At 40.0% G+C, this 18720-nt stretch overlaps 1 protein-coding gene across 1 annotated transcript in view; it reads right to left on the bottom strand.

The window, feature by feature from the left end:
- The window catches only part of LOC124253958 (probable G-protein coupled receptor 158), a 104261-nt gene extending 86656 nt beyond the window's left edge, over positions 1-17605 (bottom strand). Inside the window, exon 1 of the mRNA XM_046687806.1 lies at positions 15891-17605. Coding sequence (XP_046543762.1) covers positions 15891-16789 — 899 coding nt within the window. The 5' untranslated portion in view covers positions 16790-17605. The remainder of the gene's footprint in view (positions 1-15890) is intronic.
- Positions 17606-18720: the final 1115 nt, after the last annotated feature.

The following is an 18720-nucleotide window of genomic DNA, read 5'->3' as shown; positions in this document are numbered from 1 at the left end:
CCTCAGTCATACAGGGATATAATTCTGGTGACAGATTTTGATATACACTGACACTTTAGTCACGGAGGGATATACAGCTGGTGACAGATTGTGACATACACTGACACTTCAGTCACACAGGGATATACAGCTGGTGACAGATTGTGACACCCTCAGCTGGTGACAGATTGTGACATACACTGACTTCAGTCACAGGGATATACAGCTGACACAGATACACATGACACCTCAGTCACACAGGGATATACAGCTGGTGACAGATTGTGATATACACTGACACTTCAGTCATACAGGGATATACAGCTGGTGACAGATTGTCATACAGACATATATAACTCCTACGGATTGAGACACACACTTACTCATCAATCACACATACATCTATCTCGTCACTGATTGTGGCATGCACTGACATCTCAGTCACCAGGGGATATACAGCAAGTGACAGATTGTGACATATATTGACATATCAGGCACAGAAATACATATCTCGTTACGGATTGTGACATACACTGACATTTCAGTCACACAGGGATATACAGCTGGTGACAGATTGTGACATACACTGACACTTCAGTCATACAGGGATATACAACTGGTGACAGATAGTGATATACACTGACACCTCAGTCATACAGGGATATACAGCTGGTGACAGATTGTGACATACACTGACACTTCACTGATACAGGATATACAGCTGGTGACAGATAGTGACATACACTGACACCTCAGTCATACAGGGATATACAGCTGGTGACAGATTGTGATATACACTGACACCTCAGTCATACAGGGATATACAGCTCGTGACAGATTGTCATACAGACATATATAACTCCTACGGATTGAGACACACACTGACTCATCAATCACACATACATCTATCTCGTCACTGATTGTGGCATGCACTGACATCTCAGTCACCAGGGGATATACAGCAAGTGACAGATTGTGACATATATTGACATATCAGGCACAGAAATACATATCTCGTTACGGATTGTGACATACACTGACACTTCAGTCACACAGGGATATACAGCTGGTGACAGATTGTGACATACACTGACACTTCAGTCATACAGGGATATACAGCTGGTGATAGATTGTGACATACACTGACACTTCAGTCATACAGGGATATACAGCTGGTGACAGATTGTGATATACACTGACACTTCAGTCACACAGGGATATACAGCTGGTGACAGATTGTGACATACACTGACACCTCAGTCACACAGGGATATACAGCTGGTGACAGATTGTGACATACACTGACACTTCAGTCACACAGGGATATACAGCTGGTGACAGATTGTGACATACACTGACACTTCAGTCACACAGGGATATACAGCTGGTGACAGATTGCTGGTGACAGATGACATACACTGACACTTCAGTCATACAGGGCTGGTGACAGATTGTGATACAGCTGGTATACAGATTGACAGATTGACATACACTGACACTTCAGTGTTACAGGGATATACAGCTGGTGACAGATTGACATGCACTGACACTTCAGTCATACAGGGATATACAGCTGGTGACAGATTGTGACATACACTGACAGCTCAGATGTTACAGGGATATACAGCTGGTGACAGATTGTGACATGACACTGACACTTCAGTCATACAGGGATATACAGCTGGTGTCACTGATTGTGGCATGCACTGACATACACACCACACTTCAGTCATACTGGGATAAACAGCTGGTTGACAGGGATATACAGCTGGTGATTGTGACATACACTGACACTTCAGTCATACAGGGATATACAGCTGGTGACAGATTGTGACATACACTGACACTTCAGTCATACAGGATATACAGCTGGACAGATTGTCATAGACATGGATTGAGACACACACTGACACATCAATCATACAGATTGTCATACAGACATATATAACTCCTACGGATTGAGACACACACTGACTCATCAATCACACATACATCTATCTCGTCACTGATTGTCGCATGCACTGACATCTCAGTCACCAGGGGATATACAGCAAGTGACAGATTGTGACATATATTGACATATCAGGCACAGAAATACATATCTCGTTACGGATTGTGACATATACTGACACCTCAGTCACACAGGGATATACAGCTCGTGACATTTTGCACGTGACAGATTTATTAACTGAAGGAACGTTTGGATATTGCTGATATGATGAGTTTTCAACATCTGAGAAAACAATGCAGGTTGAGACATTTACCTGGAAAGCCATGTGAGGTGGGGCCACATTATAGTGGAGCGTGTGTGCAGGCAGTGGTTAGAAGTCTGTGATGGAAATTGAACCAAGCATTTTCTAGATACCACATACCTAAAGGGGGTTACTGGCAGCGGAAAACTAGTTCAGTAAACCCAGGGAAGCCCGGAAGCTAGTGCACACTCAAGGAGACGCCGTACACACGAAAAGTAGTTCAGTTTAAGGTCAACTTGCTGAAGGCTATAACTGACACGTGGAAAGTAGTTCAGTACAGAGGCAACCTGCTGAAGTCTATTACACATTTCGAAAAGGCACATTTTAAGAAGCTCAAATAAAAGCAAATGCCCTTTAGGATAGTTTGTATGTAAAATATATAGTTCATCGTCAATTTTCTCAAGTTCTCGAGTAAGATTCACCAGAACAGAGGACACAAAGCAACGCATATTTAAGAAACTAGTCGATAAACGTAACAAGATGTCAGCTCGTTAATAAATTACACCCAACGGATTTCATTTCATTAGGATTAACAAACATGATTGTAATCATCCCAAGTCAATGCCACAAAGATGTAACAGAAGTAAGGGTTAATTGACCGCTGCCTTTGTAATGTCAACGAGCAAAGCGCAAACGCTGCATGCGTTGTTATAATTTGGAGCTACTTTCACCATATAAGCTGGCCATGTATATTTACGCACTATTTGGCAAATGTTACCATAAATAACAAGAAAAACAATGACAGATTTATTTTGTAAAATATAATTTTACACACGTTCCATTTGAAAACAAGATTTCTTTAATGTTATACGCATATATACATATATGGATTGTGAATCAAAACATAATTATCAGAGGTGTTCCTGTATTATATTAGCTAAAATGATGCATTCTGCTTGAAATACTCTTGAAAATATATACACTTCCGTGTATGCCATTATGCTCAGAATCGGAAACAGATTGTGTCTTGATCAAATTGTGCAAATTGTGCACGGATGAAGGTATCCTTAATGAACAGTCACTGACGTCAACGTACAAATCTACCCTGATAGTAGTTTATTGCTAACCTCCCAATTGTTTCAGCAACAGAGGCTGTCCATGATAGACGATCAAAGATTCTATACCTGCCCACGTATGAGACATTCTACCTGGAAGAACAATTGGATTGGAGGCAACAATAGTAAAGCGACCTGGTTAGAGGCTGAGCAGGAACCAGGAAGTTTTGTCACACAGCGATGTGTGTAATATGAGGTCTCTGTTTTATGTAATCCTTGGAAATGTAAGATATTGATCTGGACGACCCATATTTGCCAACAGACATAGTCATGTATGTTACAAATCTGTTTTATCATGTTTCCCGAGAAGCAGCAGCCTGCAACAACGTCAGTGCGTAAACATTTCGAAATGTGTTGTGACAAGTTGGTCTACAATGAAGGCGCCGTGCTGTGTACCAACACTGAACTCACCCTGTCATATGCAGTAGGAACACACTGGGTCTGATGTGGTCTTTGGTTAGGCATAATAAACACCTTTGAACGCATTTCCAGAGGGGGCATAAAGGAGCAACCCCATAATACTTTCACCGCAGCCAGGCAAGTGTACTTCGCCAGCCTCTGCTTGTTGCTCGTTTTGCCACTGAAGAACAAAATGGGCAAGAACGTTACTTCCAGAACAGGGGTTACTTTTGGCACCGGGTTTAATGCAGTGGCCAGCATTATCTTTGGTCATTTGCGGGTAAAAGAGTAACCTTCAGTGGGTGACAATCTAGCCGCACACTTTCAAGCATAAGACAGAGAGAGCCTCCATGAACCCGACTGCCAAGATGGGGTGTGATGGTGTGTGGGTTGGCAATTCAATGAAGAGCAACCAGCTGTATAGTTGTTGATCTCAGCTTCTCTTCAGTGAGTGATACATTGGTGCATCATTGACACATTCAGCAGATGGGTGCTTCATGATTAATGAATCTCGCGTACCGATGTTCCAACACATTTTGGGAACAGGATCTGATATGGGAACTGCATTACCAAAACACACTAACGCAACAATATCGTAATTTCCAGCTTCGAAATATATCAATAAATACGAATTTATTTAGAGTCATAATTAAATGATCTATATATCCATTTGGCCATGCAAGTAGATATAATGTGTTGCAAGTGACTGAACATGCCGATGCCTAGCAGACACAACAATATCCTAGCTATGAATAATACATAGCTACACCACATTACATAACGCAGTCTGCTTTTATCACAATATCAATATTGAAGCAGGTTGGTTAGAAGATGGCGAGATCGCATGCATCGTTCTTCGATACCGATCTTAACCACACCTGCTTTTATTTTCTCGCAATTATTTACAGTTTCCACAAAGTTTAGAAAGTGCATATGTCACGGGACGCAGACGCAAGTGATATGGTGACAGACAATACGATTTGTCGCGTCTATAATCCCTAATCAATTTGCCATGAACTATATCCGTAAACAGAAGGTCGATAGAACAAGGAAGTAAGATCGACTACGCAGGGAAATAAGCGTTGTATTACGTTGACTGTATGCTGCATTCCTTGGCAATATAAACATGTTTGTTTTCGTGACACGATCACCAAGCTAAGTCTTTCAACACAGCACATGGGTTACTGGGTGCATCAAGGACTACACGAACTTTCTGCTTAAGGATTTCATTATAGTTCCGTCACGGTAACTACTTGATGACAACGTTATGAACTGGTGGATGTCACATTTGTTAAGTTGACTGAATATAAAACATCAATACACCTGTCACATTCATTTACATAATTGTGGTAAAGCTTGGGGTAAATTCTACAATATAATTACTATTACTATCAACATGACATACCACTTGTCATTGCTTCTAACAATATTAGCACATGAGCATTGTGTCAGGGTGACATTTACTTTCTCTCATTAAAAACTGTACATGCTCAATGCAATTAGAGTTACAAGTACAAGAACGAGACAATGTGAACTACAATATGGGATCCCTTGGGAGTAACGATCTCTGCAATAACTATCCGATGTATTGTAATAATACATCAACCGTGCTATGACCCTTACAGAGGAAATGCAACCCTTCAGTCTATCAAGTAAATTTGTCCAACGGGACGTCTGATCACCACAACACAGAAGGACTTACTAATCGATAAACCCAACCTATAATCGAAACACACCAATGAGCTAGCTTCAGCTTCTACAAGACTGTGTCTACAGAAATCTATTGATCTGGCCGCGTCTCTACACTGGTGTAGTGCTCAATGAAACATACCGGTTACATAAATTGGGGCATTGCTGTAAGATTCGTCCTAGGGAATGTTGAGGGGTGGCGCATGCGCACAGTAGGTAGTTGAAAGGTCAAGAAGGGTCAAGGGCACTTCTTTGCCCTCGGGAGCGCTCCTCCAGTATCAGGTGGAGAGTATTCTGGTCAAGACATGCCTGCTTGTGATTGTTGATGTTTATTGATCTTTACGATTGTGTTTAGTTTCCTTGGAGGAGTGAACGTTTGTGAGAAATTTCTATTGCGTGTTCTTTTTAATGTTATGCTCCAAGTATTATTTGGCAGGAATCATGTGTCTAGAAACTCTATGGGCTGATGACATATTTGCACTGATCATGATCCGTTCCTTATTAAACTGTTCTACCTACGTAGAATTGTCATTACAGTTACGGATGAAACATCATGATGCAGCTAGTTGACAAAACGGGGTTAAATATGTGGGCTACTTCGAATTTGCTAAAGGTCCTACAAAGATGAGGAACATGTCTTGCAAAATGCGGACAATGCAAATTCATCATAAACGTATTTTCACAGTTATAAAGCGTATTGTGACGTAGCCATGTGAAATATGACATAATATGCCCAGACATATCTCAAGCGTACGTAACCAAAAATGTGTAGATTACTGTTTCCAGTGTTTAAAACTTATTCTTACAAAAGCACACATAACTCTAAATGTGAACAAACATGGTCCTCGTTTTAAAATGATGCATTTTGTTCATAATAATTCAAATCAATCGCCAAATGATACTTCGACAACAGCCATTCAGCCACTAGAAAACAAAAATTAAAATGATAATGTTCTTGGTAAAGTCAGAGAAACAAGGGAATAGAAATTAAAAACGATTTTCTTTGAATGTTTAATTCAGTAACTGCAATACATCACCTGATATTTTCGCGTTTATTTTTTATTTTCACATTAAGACTTTATCGTGAACGTTATGCTTGTATATTTCGAATACTTTTTTTCAGGTTGACGGAGTACCTAAACCAATGATGGCATCGAGTCTCGGGCTCTGTGGTGTAATGGCATCGGCAGTGTTATCTGTAGTGTTCAGAGCGTCTTCGGGAATGCCTAATCAATATTAATTAATCACACGTGGAATTACCTCAGATCAGATAATGATTGCAAATGGCTTTACTTGTAAGTGCAAAAACCAGCAGGTTACACGACAGTTAGATGTTATTGCTGTCATCACGGACAGCCAAACGGTGCACGACTGCCAGGTTGAACCGCTGTGAAATATTTATTTTTAGTTGACATAATTAACTTAAACCAGGAGAGAACACTTACAGTGTTTTTGATGTAAGTCGAGGTTTTCAAAGGTGTCAGTTAAACTAAACAGGCACGTACAGAGACCATATTATACAGATCTCTTGCATAAGCAGGATATATCCTTTCAGCTGTTGTATGCATCCGGACAGAAATGAACTACCTGACTAAGCATTACATATATATTTGAAGGAAGGCAAGTTTACAGCTAGAAGCATCCTTGGGTAAGTATGCCATGCGTGGTGGCTAGTCCTATATTTGATATGTGCATAATTGGAATACATTTGGGAAACGCGTATAAGGTGAATGCTATACATCGGCGCATACAACTGCTTGGATATACAATGAAAGCAGGAAAAAGTCCAGATGTAAACGCCGACTTTCGAGGGACATTGACACACCCAGAACAGCTGGGGCCTGGTTTCGTTAGGACAGCACTGTTCGTGTTACCCAATGTCAAATAATAATAGTCCATGCTTTCTGGTACTGACATGTAAAATATTACAATGAACGTAAAAGTCGAACCAAAACATGATTTAATAAACTTGAGATATTTTGTGAACCTTAATTCCAATTTGAAATATTTGATCAAAACTGATGACCACAATGTCGTGAAAGGATTCAGGAACGACGCTATATTAACACCCCCAAAACAGAATGTAATTAAATGAGATAATCATTTTTACAGAATATGTATTACCAGTGTATGGTGTGAATTCATAACACAGTGTCCAGTAGTGTGTCTTGGTGAAGTGTTAAGTCCTGTGATGTGACAAAGGCCTGCATACCGTCAGGTCTGAACCAACAAAGCCAATGATTACTCTCCAGAGAAGTGGTCCACATGGTATGCCACCCAATAAACCACGTGACAGAGTAACAGAGCCCAACTACCAAATGCATTATACGCACCTCGACTCGGATTCTCCTCTAGGGAACAAATACTTTGAACAAATGAAATGTTGAAGAGTGTTTCATACTAATAGGATATACAAGATGGAAAAGACCCATGGAAACAGCGAAAAAATAGAACATTGTGAACTGCAAGATGTCCAAGTCAGGGAGTACAGTGAGTTCAAGTCCGTGTAGACCGAATGAAGGAATTATGCCTTTATCACCATATAAATCGATGTCTGGAACAAAGGTGTGGATGTGATATTCCATATGGAAACTGATTGAATGGAACAGGTTTTTCGACAGTGATAATTGCCACGTGAAATCCATTATGGGCGATCAATGGATTTTTTATGAATGATAGAGATTGCAGAAACTACTTGACAGTACCTATAGATACTATTGGTGTGAGAATTACCTTCCCGTAGTAGTAGCGAGATCATACTGTAGGACAAACGCCCTCACCGAACGCCTGATGGCCTTACAAGCCCCAGTGTGGGTTGACAGTACATTGATTTGTTGTGCCTCTTGATATGGCAGAGTCAAATGTGTGAATTTTCGTTTATGTCGATATTTACACCTGTGTTGGCTAGTGTACACGGAGGAGGACTACCAAGCATCTGTACTAAATATATATGGCACCCTCAATCTAATCAGTTGATTTTAAAATATATCAACATCGGATCATATGGTACATCTATATCAAGCTATATTGCTATTGAGTCAATCCAGACAATTTTGTTGTTGTCGCGTGATCACATTGGCTTTTTTAATCCAACTGCAGGTGATCTTCACCGTGTGTTTGTCAAATACCAAAATGGCATCTGTCAAAGACGGATTTACTATCAAATGGTATGCAAGGTGTACAATCCTGGTGTACAATCAGGTGTACAGTCATTACTCACAACCTTCTTTTATCTCATTGCAGTTTACAGGCAATACACATCATGTTTTGCAGACTTAATGGTTGTCAAATGTATTAAAACCTTCCATCATTTTGGGTCAGCATATGCATTCATGTTGCAAGCCTCCAAATCTGATCCTGGGAAATACTGAATTCTGTAAAATCATGAAATGCACTTCAACAGATCCTTCATGCCCGATACAACTACCACGTCAAACGCAGTGCATTGTCAATGCAAAGAATACGGTACGTTTTCACATGCTGCGTGTATAACTACCCAGTGACGTTTTAAGGTAAGGATGGTAAGGATAACTGTGCCAAGGAACTACATAGAGAATCCTCACCCAAGTGTCTTCTGATATCAATTGTATCATCACGAGTTGATAAAGTTACAAATATCCGAGGCTTGCCGAGGATATTTTTACTTTATCAACGAGTGTTGATATATTTGATATCAGAAGACACGATGGTGAGATTCTATTTATCATCCAAAATCACTCTTCATTAATTTTCAATGAAAAATGTACATCTCTGAACTTTTTTACTGCCATTAGACTTGCAGTGCAGCGATGTCATAGCATTGTGACGTCATCAAGTACATGACGTCATAGCATTGTCAGGGCATTGTACAAAATCTACTGTCAAAACGATATCTCCTAGGAGATATCGTTTGATCTCACACAAGCGATATCTCCTGTGGAACACAGTTTTGGATGATAACTGAAAATCCTCGATGCTGACTGACATATTTGCCTGTACATGATTCAGGGATGCAATGCTTCATCGTATCCCTGTACTGGCTTGCATGTGGAACAGCTTGAAAACATCAATGGACCTTCCGATACAGCAATCATGTAGCTAGTTCCACGATGCAGTTAGTAGATAACGTTGGGGCAAACTACAACCGGTAGGAATATCATTTCCAGGGTAACAAAAATTAACAGCATTATCGTCGTAAGCAAAATATGTTTGTGTCAGGTTGTAACTGTATTAGTGTCTCCGTTAGGAATCTGTTACATCTTAGTTACATATATACAGTGTCTGTCAGTCTGTCACTCTGTCAGTTTGTCTGTCTGTCTATCTCTGTGTGAGTGCTTACAGAATTCATATCCACTTGTACGTACGTGGACGTGTATATGGGTCTTCTAATATATAATACTTGCAATGTGCCTATAAATCAAATTACGTACGCCAATTATTCAAACATATATAGTATATGTTTCAACGAGTGTCTTGTGTGCATATCTGTATGCACGTACTTAATGTTTTAGAATTTCCAGAAGCCCGCGTGTAACCGTGTCTAAGTATGAACAAAATCACTGCACAGAGCTGTGTGCCAGATCTATTCTGTGTTCGAATCCCATATTCAACTTCTCCATCGTATTTGCATCGCTTTTTCTTTTCTCGATAATGACACATCTATATGACATGAACTAGGATTTGAAACAACGTTAAACTCAACTGACACTCGGCATCGACAGAGCACTATTTGGCACTTGTGTGCGTGTTTGTGTGTGAATACAAAACTTGGTGTCTGTGTGTGCATATATGTATATATATATATATATATATATACACACTTGTACCTGCAAGGTATATATATATATATATATATATATGCGTGTGTGTGTGTAAATATCCTTGTACCTGCAATGTATATATGCTTCTACCTGTACCTGCAAGGTGTATATATATATATATATATACTTGTACCTGCACCTGCAAGGTATATGTACTTGTACCTGCAATGTGTGGATAACTGCACCTGCAATGTGTGGATACTTGTACCTGCAAGGTATACATACTTGTACCTGCAATGTGTGGATAATTGTGCTTGCAATAAGTATATACTTGTACCTGCAATGTGTGAATACTTGTCCCTGCAAGGTATATATATACGTGTAACTGCAAGGTATATATACTTGTACCTGCAATATGTGGATACTTATACTTGGCATGTGTGGATACTTGTATCTGCAAGGTTTATATACTTGTACCTGCAATGTGTCGATACTTGTACCTGCAAGGTATATACACTTGTACCTGCAATGTGTGGATACCTGTACCTGCAAGGTATATATACTTGTACCTGCAAGGTATATATACTTGAGCCTGCAATGTGTGGATACCTGTACCTGCAAGGTATATATACTTGTACCTGCAACGTGTTGATACCTGTACCTGAAAGGTATATAGACTTGTACCTACAACGTGTGGATACCTGTACCTGCAAGGTATATATACTTGTACCTGCAAGGTATATATACTTGAGCCTGCAATGTGTGGATACCTGTATCTGCAAGATATATATACTTGTACCTGCAATGTGTGGATACCTGTACCTGCAAGGTATATATACCTGTACCTACAATGTGTGGATACTTGTACTTATACCGACAAGGTACATATACTTGTACCAGTACTGTGTGGATACCTGTACCAGCAAGATATATATCCTTGTACCTACAATGTGTGGATACCTGTACCTGAAAGGTATATATACCTGTACCTACAACGTGTGGATACATGTACCTGCAAGGTACATATACTTGTACCTGCAAGGTACATATACTTGTACCTGAAATGTGTGGATACCTGTCCGTGCAAGGTTTATATACTTGTACCAGTACTGTGTGGATAACTGTACCTGCAAGTTATATATACTTGTACCTGCAATGTGTTTACACTTGTACCTGCAAGGTACATATATTTGTACCTGTATCTGCAATGTGAGGATACATGTACCTGCAATGTGTGGATACTTGTACCTGTAGTTGCAATATCTGGATGCTTGTACCTGCAATGTGTGCATACTTGTACCTGCAATGTATGGATACCTGTACCTGCAATGTATGGATACTTGTACCTGCAATCAGTATAAACGTGTACCTGTAGCTGCAATGAGTATATGCTTGTACCTGCAATGTATGGATACTTGTACCTGCCATGTATGGATACTTGTACCTGCAATGTGTGGATACTTGTACCTGCAATGTGTGGATACTTGTACCTGCAATGTATGGATACCTGTACATGCAATGAGTATATACGTGTACCTGTACCTGCAATGTGTGGATAATTGTACCTGCAATGTATGGATACCTGTACCTCCAATGTGCATATGCGTGTACCTGTACCTGCAATGTGTGGATACTTGTACCTGCCATGTATGGATACTTGTACCTGCCATGTATGGATACTTGTACCTGCCATGTATGGATATCTGTACCTGCAATGTATGGATACCTGTACCTGCCATGTATGGATACTTGTACCTGCAATGTGTGGATACCTGTACCTGCAATGAGTATATACGTGTACCTGTACCTCGAATGTGTATATTTTTGTATATTCTTGTATCCTTACCTGCAATGTGTGGATACTTGTACCTGTAATGTGTATATACGTGTACCTGTACCTGCAATGAGTATATGCTTGTACCTGCAATGTGTGGATACTTGTACCTGCAATGTGTGGGATACTTGTACCTGCAATGTATGGATACCTGTACCTGCAATGAGTATATACGTGTACCTGTACCTACAATGTGTGGATACGTGTACCTTCAATGTGTATATACGTGTACCTGTATCTGCAATGAGTATATGCTTGTACCTGTACCTGCAATGTGTGGATACGTGTACCTTCAATGTGTATATACGTGTACCTGTATCTGCAATGAGTATATGCTTGTACCTGCAATGTGTGGATACTTGTACCTGCAATGTGTGGGATACTTGTACCTTCAATGTGTATATACGTGTACCTGTATCTGCAATGAGTATATGCTTGTACCTGCAATGTGTGGATACCTGTACCTGCAATGAGTATATACGTGTACCTGTACCTGCAATGAGTATATGCTTGTACTTGCAATGTATGGATACCTGTACCTGAAATGTGTGGATACCTGTACCTGCAATGTGTATATACTTGTACCTGTACCTGCAATGTGTGAATGTTTGTACCGGCAATGTATATACACTTCTACTTGTGTCTGCAATGTATATATACTGGTGCCTACGTTGCATATATATTTGTACCTGTACATGCAATGTATATACACGTGTATAAGCAATGTATGGATATGTGTATCTGCAATGTATATATACTTGTTCCTACAACGTGGATAATTTTACCTGCAATGTATAAACACTTGTACCTGCAATGGGTGGAAACTTCTGTCTGCAATGTATTTGTACTTGTACCTGTACTTTTAATGTATACATACTTGTACCTGCATTATATATATATAGTATACGACAAATTAATACGCATGTCAACGACAGGTGAAAAGGGCCAAGGAAAAGCCCAGAAACGTTGTGTATACAATAGAGAAGAAGTTGACAGCCATAATATTTTGTCTTATACTTGAATACCAACTTCTATTTGCCTCTCAAGAACCTCAATGTATAAATACGTCAATGTTTATATACTTGCACCTGCAATGTATAAACACTTATATCTCCAATGAGTGGATACTTGTGACTGCAATGTACGGATACATGTATCTACAATTTCTATACACTTGTGTCTTCTTCAATGTATATATTCTTGTGTCGGCAATGTATTATAATTGTACATGCAATGCATATATACTTAAACCTGCAATGTGTAAGTGCATACATACTTGTGCATGTCATGTACATATACCTGTATTTGCAATGTATGGATGTTTGTCGCTGCAGTGTATCGATGCTTGTACCTGCAATGGATACATAGTTGTTCCTGTACCTGCAACGTATATATTCTTGTGCCTACAATGGATACATTCTTGTAATGTACCTGTGAACGCGTGTAACTATATAGAACATGCTTATGTTTACCGAATGTGAACACATCTTGGCGTATCTACCGGATATGACGTTGTGAAACTAGTATCCATGCCGCCTGTTATCTACCCAAAAAGGGTATGCCTACTTGTATCACATCGAATAAAACGAGCTTGAACTAGACGCAAGCTTAGTTGTACTTACCTACTGTGAGGACATGTAACTGATATATATGCATACAGAGTATGACAACCTATAACTAGTATGTATGTCTCCTTGTACCAACCAAGTGTAAAGACATGTAATTGGCATGGAATGCTACTTGTATCTACTGAGCATGAAGACCTGTAAATGGTATGTATGCCATGTGGCCATCTTCCAAGAAGGAAAGTGTGTCACTGATGTGTATGCCTGCTTGGTATGAAGGTATGTAACTATATACATACCTATTGTGTATATATGTGTGTCTAAGTATGTATCCGTTTTTATATGGTGTGCACCAGAATGAGGTTTGTTTTGGTTTAGTTTGGTCTGGGGGTTTTCTTATTTAATGTTAAACGTCTTGTATCTGTGCATACCATATTCGTTTGAGACCAATAAACATTTCTCGTTCTGAATATGAAGCCAAGGGGGTCGATTCAGTGGATGTATTTGGTATTTGGAACATAGTCATGAATATTCTTCAAGGTCGAAGCATTAAAACGTCGTATGAGAAAGAAACTATTTTACTTAATATTCCACCTTTTATTTTGCATGGTTGAAATGGTTGAAACCTTTATGCCAAAGCTATTATTTGATGATTTATACATGTCCTTACTAATAACAAGCAGTCGTATTAAGCATATTTTCTCCCGTCACAAACTCAATAAGGCTCAATCATTCCTACACTGAATACCACAAACTAGCTTAACCGCTTGGTATTGCTATGGTCACATTATTACAAAGTGTCACGAAAATGTATAATTCATCAGCTGGCATTCCCACTTCTGTCAAACCATTCTACATCACCGCCGCGATGCTCCCCATTAACACACATGGAGAATCTAAGACGATCTATTCTTCCGCCATATTGGATTTTATATTGAGACAACTTCAAACATCTTCTTCTGTTAACCACTGGTCAAATGGTCTTCAGATAGCAGTTACAATACTTGATAATATCTGCTAAACTTGTCAAATATTATTCTGTGACATAATTTTGTTGAGTACTCGTATTGACATAGCTTCCTCTTTATCTATTCACGCGCTCCCAAAGCATCATGGGGGTCGCCATATTTGTTTAAAATGAAAATGTGTCAAGAGCAACAGAGGATTAGTGTATCGATACCTACACTTCAATGAGTCCACACTGATGGTAGTAACGTCAACATGTAGAAATATTTTAACCATTGCATAGTATGCTTGTATCTGCTGTACTGTAAGGTTTTTAAGTCGCTATTACTAAAGTCTGTGAACAAGATTGTATTACGACTGTTGGCTATGATATCAGCGTGTTCTGTGGACGTGTTCATCGCTAGTATTCACTCTTCTTGAAAGGCGGATGGTGCAAAGTGACACATAAACATGACAACTACACAGGTGACAGTAACTGTAGGGACAATATATAATTAATGCATCGAGGGCAAAGGCTGCTCTGGCATTGTGGACCGATGTTATGTAGTGTACTCGAGGGGGTCGCTATGGCATATGGCTTTCTTAATAGGGAATTTGTTATATATTTGATAATGGCAATCAGGCCTAGTTATTTTCATACCATTACAAGCAACGTTATCGTGAATTGCATAGGTTACAGTGAGGCGTAATCTAATGCATTCTCGTCAATAATGCAATGAGATGTCATGCAATTCGTCAGTTGTCTTATGTATCGTGGCTTGATTGTTTTAGGCCTGAAGGCATCAGATTGTCGGTAAAACGATGTTCATTTGCTTGTTCAATAAGTGTATTCTGTTTTACACGCCAAATGCCTATCTGTACACAGGTATCATGCGATGTAAACACTTTGTTCTGAAACAGGTGACATAAATTATCGTTCATGCCCTGTACGGTTTGATAATCCTGCAGACTTAAGATGGCAGCAAGTAACTCAGGAGGAAACAAAGCTCCAAGGCAAATGTAGTTCAAGGTCATGTGAGGGCAAAGTAGACGTGACAGCCGCCAAAAGGGTTTCAGATGTCGCTTCATATATCATCGCAAACTGCATGATTAGAATGATACAACGGAACGTAATTAGATACGTTATATATTCATACATTACGTAGCGACTTGTGTCTAAATATCTGGCTCAGCTCTATTGTTGGTGAATAATCATATATCTGCATTGAACAATATCCGACTACATGTGGCCAGCTGTTCACTACGCTCTACTGCATTCTCGGCATAATTTATAGTGTACATAAAAACTTGCTTATCAATTGGAACTGTTTACGAAATGATTCCGCCATGTTGCCACGGAAATACAGACTGATTCAAAATGCTTTGCCGTCATGGTACAATACATGGGTACAAAACACAATCACAGTACTTACTTGAATGTTGGTGAATCGTTATCAAACGTTTGATAGAATGGTACAGAATACTGTATGACCCATCTTTGAAGTTTACAGTCGAAGTACGGTTTGCCCAGAAACCCGTCATTCTCCGACACTTTGACAGTGAAGTTCCGGCGGTAGTCGTAAATCTTGTACTTCCCAACATCACTTTTTTCCGCAAAAATAAAATCCGTCGTACGTTTTGACTGAGTTTTCTTGCGTTTAAGCGTTCCGAACCAAGACGTTGTCGAGTATAGGTAATTTTTACCTAGATCTGATGCTACCACTTTGTTTGTTTGTTTCCCAGGTTTGTAGGTATAAGGAAAGAACTGTGTGGAGTTAGATGGATTCTGTCCCTTGTCGAAGGCTATGCCACAGCCGATTAGTTTGTTGTCGTTCTCAACTACTGATTGCGTTAAGGCAAAATATATATCTTCATTCAGTTGGCTGTTTTTAACATCAGGGTACATGAAATAAGCATTGAGCGTGTTGGATAAGGCGACGGCCTTTTTCATCTGTTCCCGGAAGGGTTTGGAGAAAGACTTGGCAGGGAATACATACTTCTCCACTGGATTGTACTTTTCCTTTTTATTTGCACACCATTCGTTAACTCGTTGAACATCGTCAATGTACTCAAGGACTTCAGTAGCTGTGGGGACAGAATGGTGATCCCCTGGGGTAGCACTAGGGAGGGTGGAGTAGGTTATCTCCCCTTGAGAGCGTAGGGAACGCTTAAAATCTTCCGGGAATCGGTAGTTTTCATAGTGGGGCACCTGCCGATAGGACGAGGATCCAATTTTTGGTAGATCAGGCGCTACACGGGCGGAAGTAAGAAGAAGAAATTGCACACACGCGTATACAGCCCAGACAGCAATGTGAACAACGTCGACAACCATCGTGGTGGAATCTATATCCCTCCCAACACAGCCTCACGCCATGGAAATTGGGACATATCATTCCACTCGCTTCTTTTCCCACGCGCCTCCGAGAAAATGGCCGTTACAGTAGGATTGAGCTTATTATCTTGATAGATACATCAGTGGCAACTTCATCACATTCGCGGCATAGAATGTGAACTCAGTACCGGCAGCGCTGATGTAGCGACTCGGAGGAAGCGACATGGAATGGTTCGTCCAGCCTCACCTTCGTCTTTCCTCCTGTACAAGCTTGCCGCCATTTCTTCACAGCAGACGATCACTTCTAAAATCCCTCTGCCATCCCAGCAAGGTCGTTACCAGATGGCTTGCTGTCCATTATACCATCACGCCATCGCTGTTGTTAGAAATAGCAGAAACAGCTTTACTGTACAATGAAATGTTAACCGTTCTTAGAAACCCGGCAGACACACGGAGAGAATGCAAGTGGCACAGGCATCGATCACTCTTACTGAGGCTAGAGGGGTGGCAGGTAGCGTGATAATGCTGAACGCCGCTCGCTCTGTATTTTCTCCAATACCGTCGGATCAGCGCGGGGATGATGCCAGCGCTTTGGCTATGTAGATATTCATGGAATTGACGATCGGTCAGTGGCTGTACAAGGGGATGTCCGATGTATCAGCTACACATAGACTCTCCCACCTATCCACCGCTATTGAGTTATCGTCTGTGAGGCATATCGATCGGCTAGTTCAGCGTCGGCTCCGGCAACATTCGACTGAACATATCCCTCCGCTCCTATACAGTTGGAATGGGTTCCCGCGGCACTGTCGTTTGATGCTGTTCTCACTCCTGACTTCCAATCACAGCTTTAATATTCATAATTTTATCAGTAAAATACTAATTTCCTACCCTAGTCGTAGGTCAATTCCGGAATCAGGATTCCATTTTGCATGTTTCTGTTTAATGCAGCCTCCGTTATGTGGGTTAGGATATTTCAATGTTTTTTACAGTTTCACGTTCATGATCGAAAAGGTGTGTCCTTCGAATGCAACCACCTGGTGTTGATCACAGCGTTTGTCGGTGTTACGTCAGTATAAATGCTATGTACTTATTTTGCTGTGCTAAACACAGCCGACATTCATCAGGATGTCCGCAAAAGAAAAGCGCAAGTAAGTTAAACTAAGAACCCTTTGTCTTGTGTAGAGTGAAACCATCTGAACTAACGTTAGCGTTAACTGAATTGAACGGATTAACAAAATTTTCTAGATTAAAAGGTTGCATAGAAATATCACTTTTATCCAGCGTCCATGTGAATTTCGTCCATAATGCGACATTCCCGGATAAGAGGGTGTCCGGACAAGTCAGAGGTCTTTGTATATAAACATGATCCACAAGGATTATTTGAAGTATTTTTGTTTCGGTATGTATAATATAGGTGGTGTTGGGGTTGATATGTGTATGTGATGTGTTAAATATGTAGTTTTATGCTCATCATGATTGTACAATCTTGTTGTTTGTTCATGGACAGACACACAAGTAAATCAGGCGAATATGCGCAAGTAATTATATACCGAAGTCAGCAATATTCAAGTCATAAAGCGTCCCCAGTAAATAAGCAAAGTGCAACGACATACTAGCATCTAGGATAGTACCATGTAATTTATCCCCACTGCAGGCGACTTACACAAGGGGGATGTGTCTGTGACACTTACAAGTATTACATAGAGGTGTATTACATGAAGCACAACGACCTATCTTTAATTATATCATGATATTAAATGACTCAAACTTAATTTTCACTTCCTTTTCCCCTTTCCCATTTTCATTGGTCTTTCTTATAAAAGTTCTTTCTTATAAAAGACTAAAATACCAAAACATCAAACGAATAGCTGAAGTATTTGTAGAAGGGGAAATGTAGATGATGTTGTATGGAGATCATCACTGTGGAT

This window comes from Haliotis rubra, unplaced genomic scaffold (assembly GCF_003918875.1).
Source record: "Haliotis rubra isolate DU_JTF1 unplaced genomic scaffold, ASM391887v1 Scf56, whole genome shotgun sequence".
Taxonomy (NCBI): domain Eukaryota; kingdom Metazoa; phylum Mollusca; class Gastropoda; order Lepetellida; family Haliotidae; genus Haliotis; species Haliotis rubra.
The sequence above is the reverse complement of the archived record's forward strand: the minus strand, read 5'-3'. Positions and strand labels throughout refer to the sequence as shown.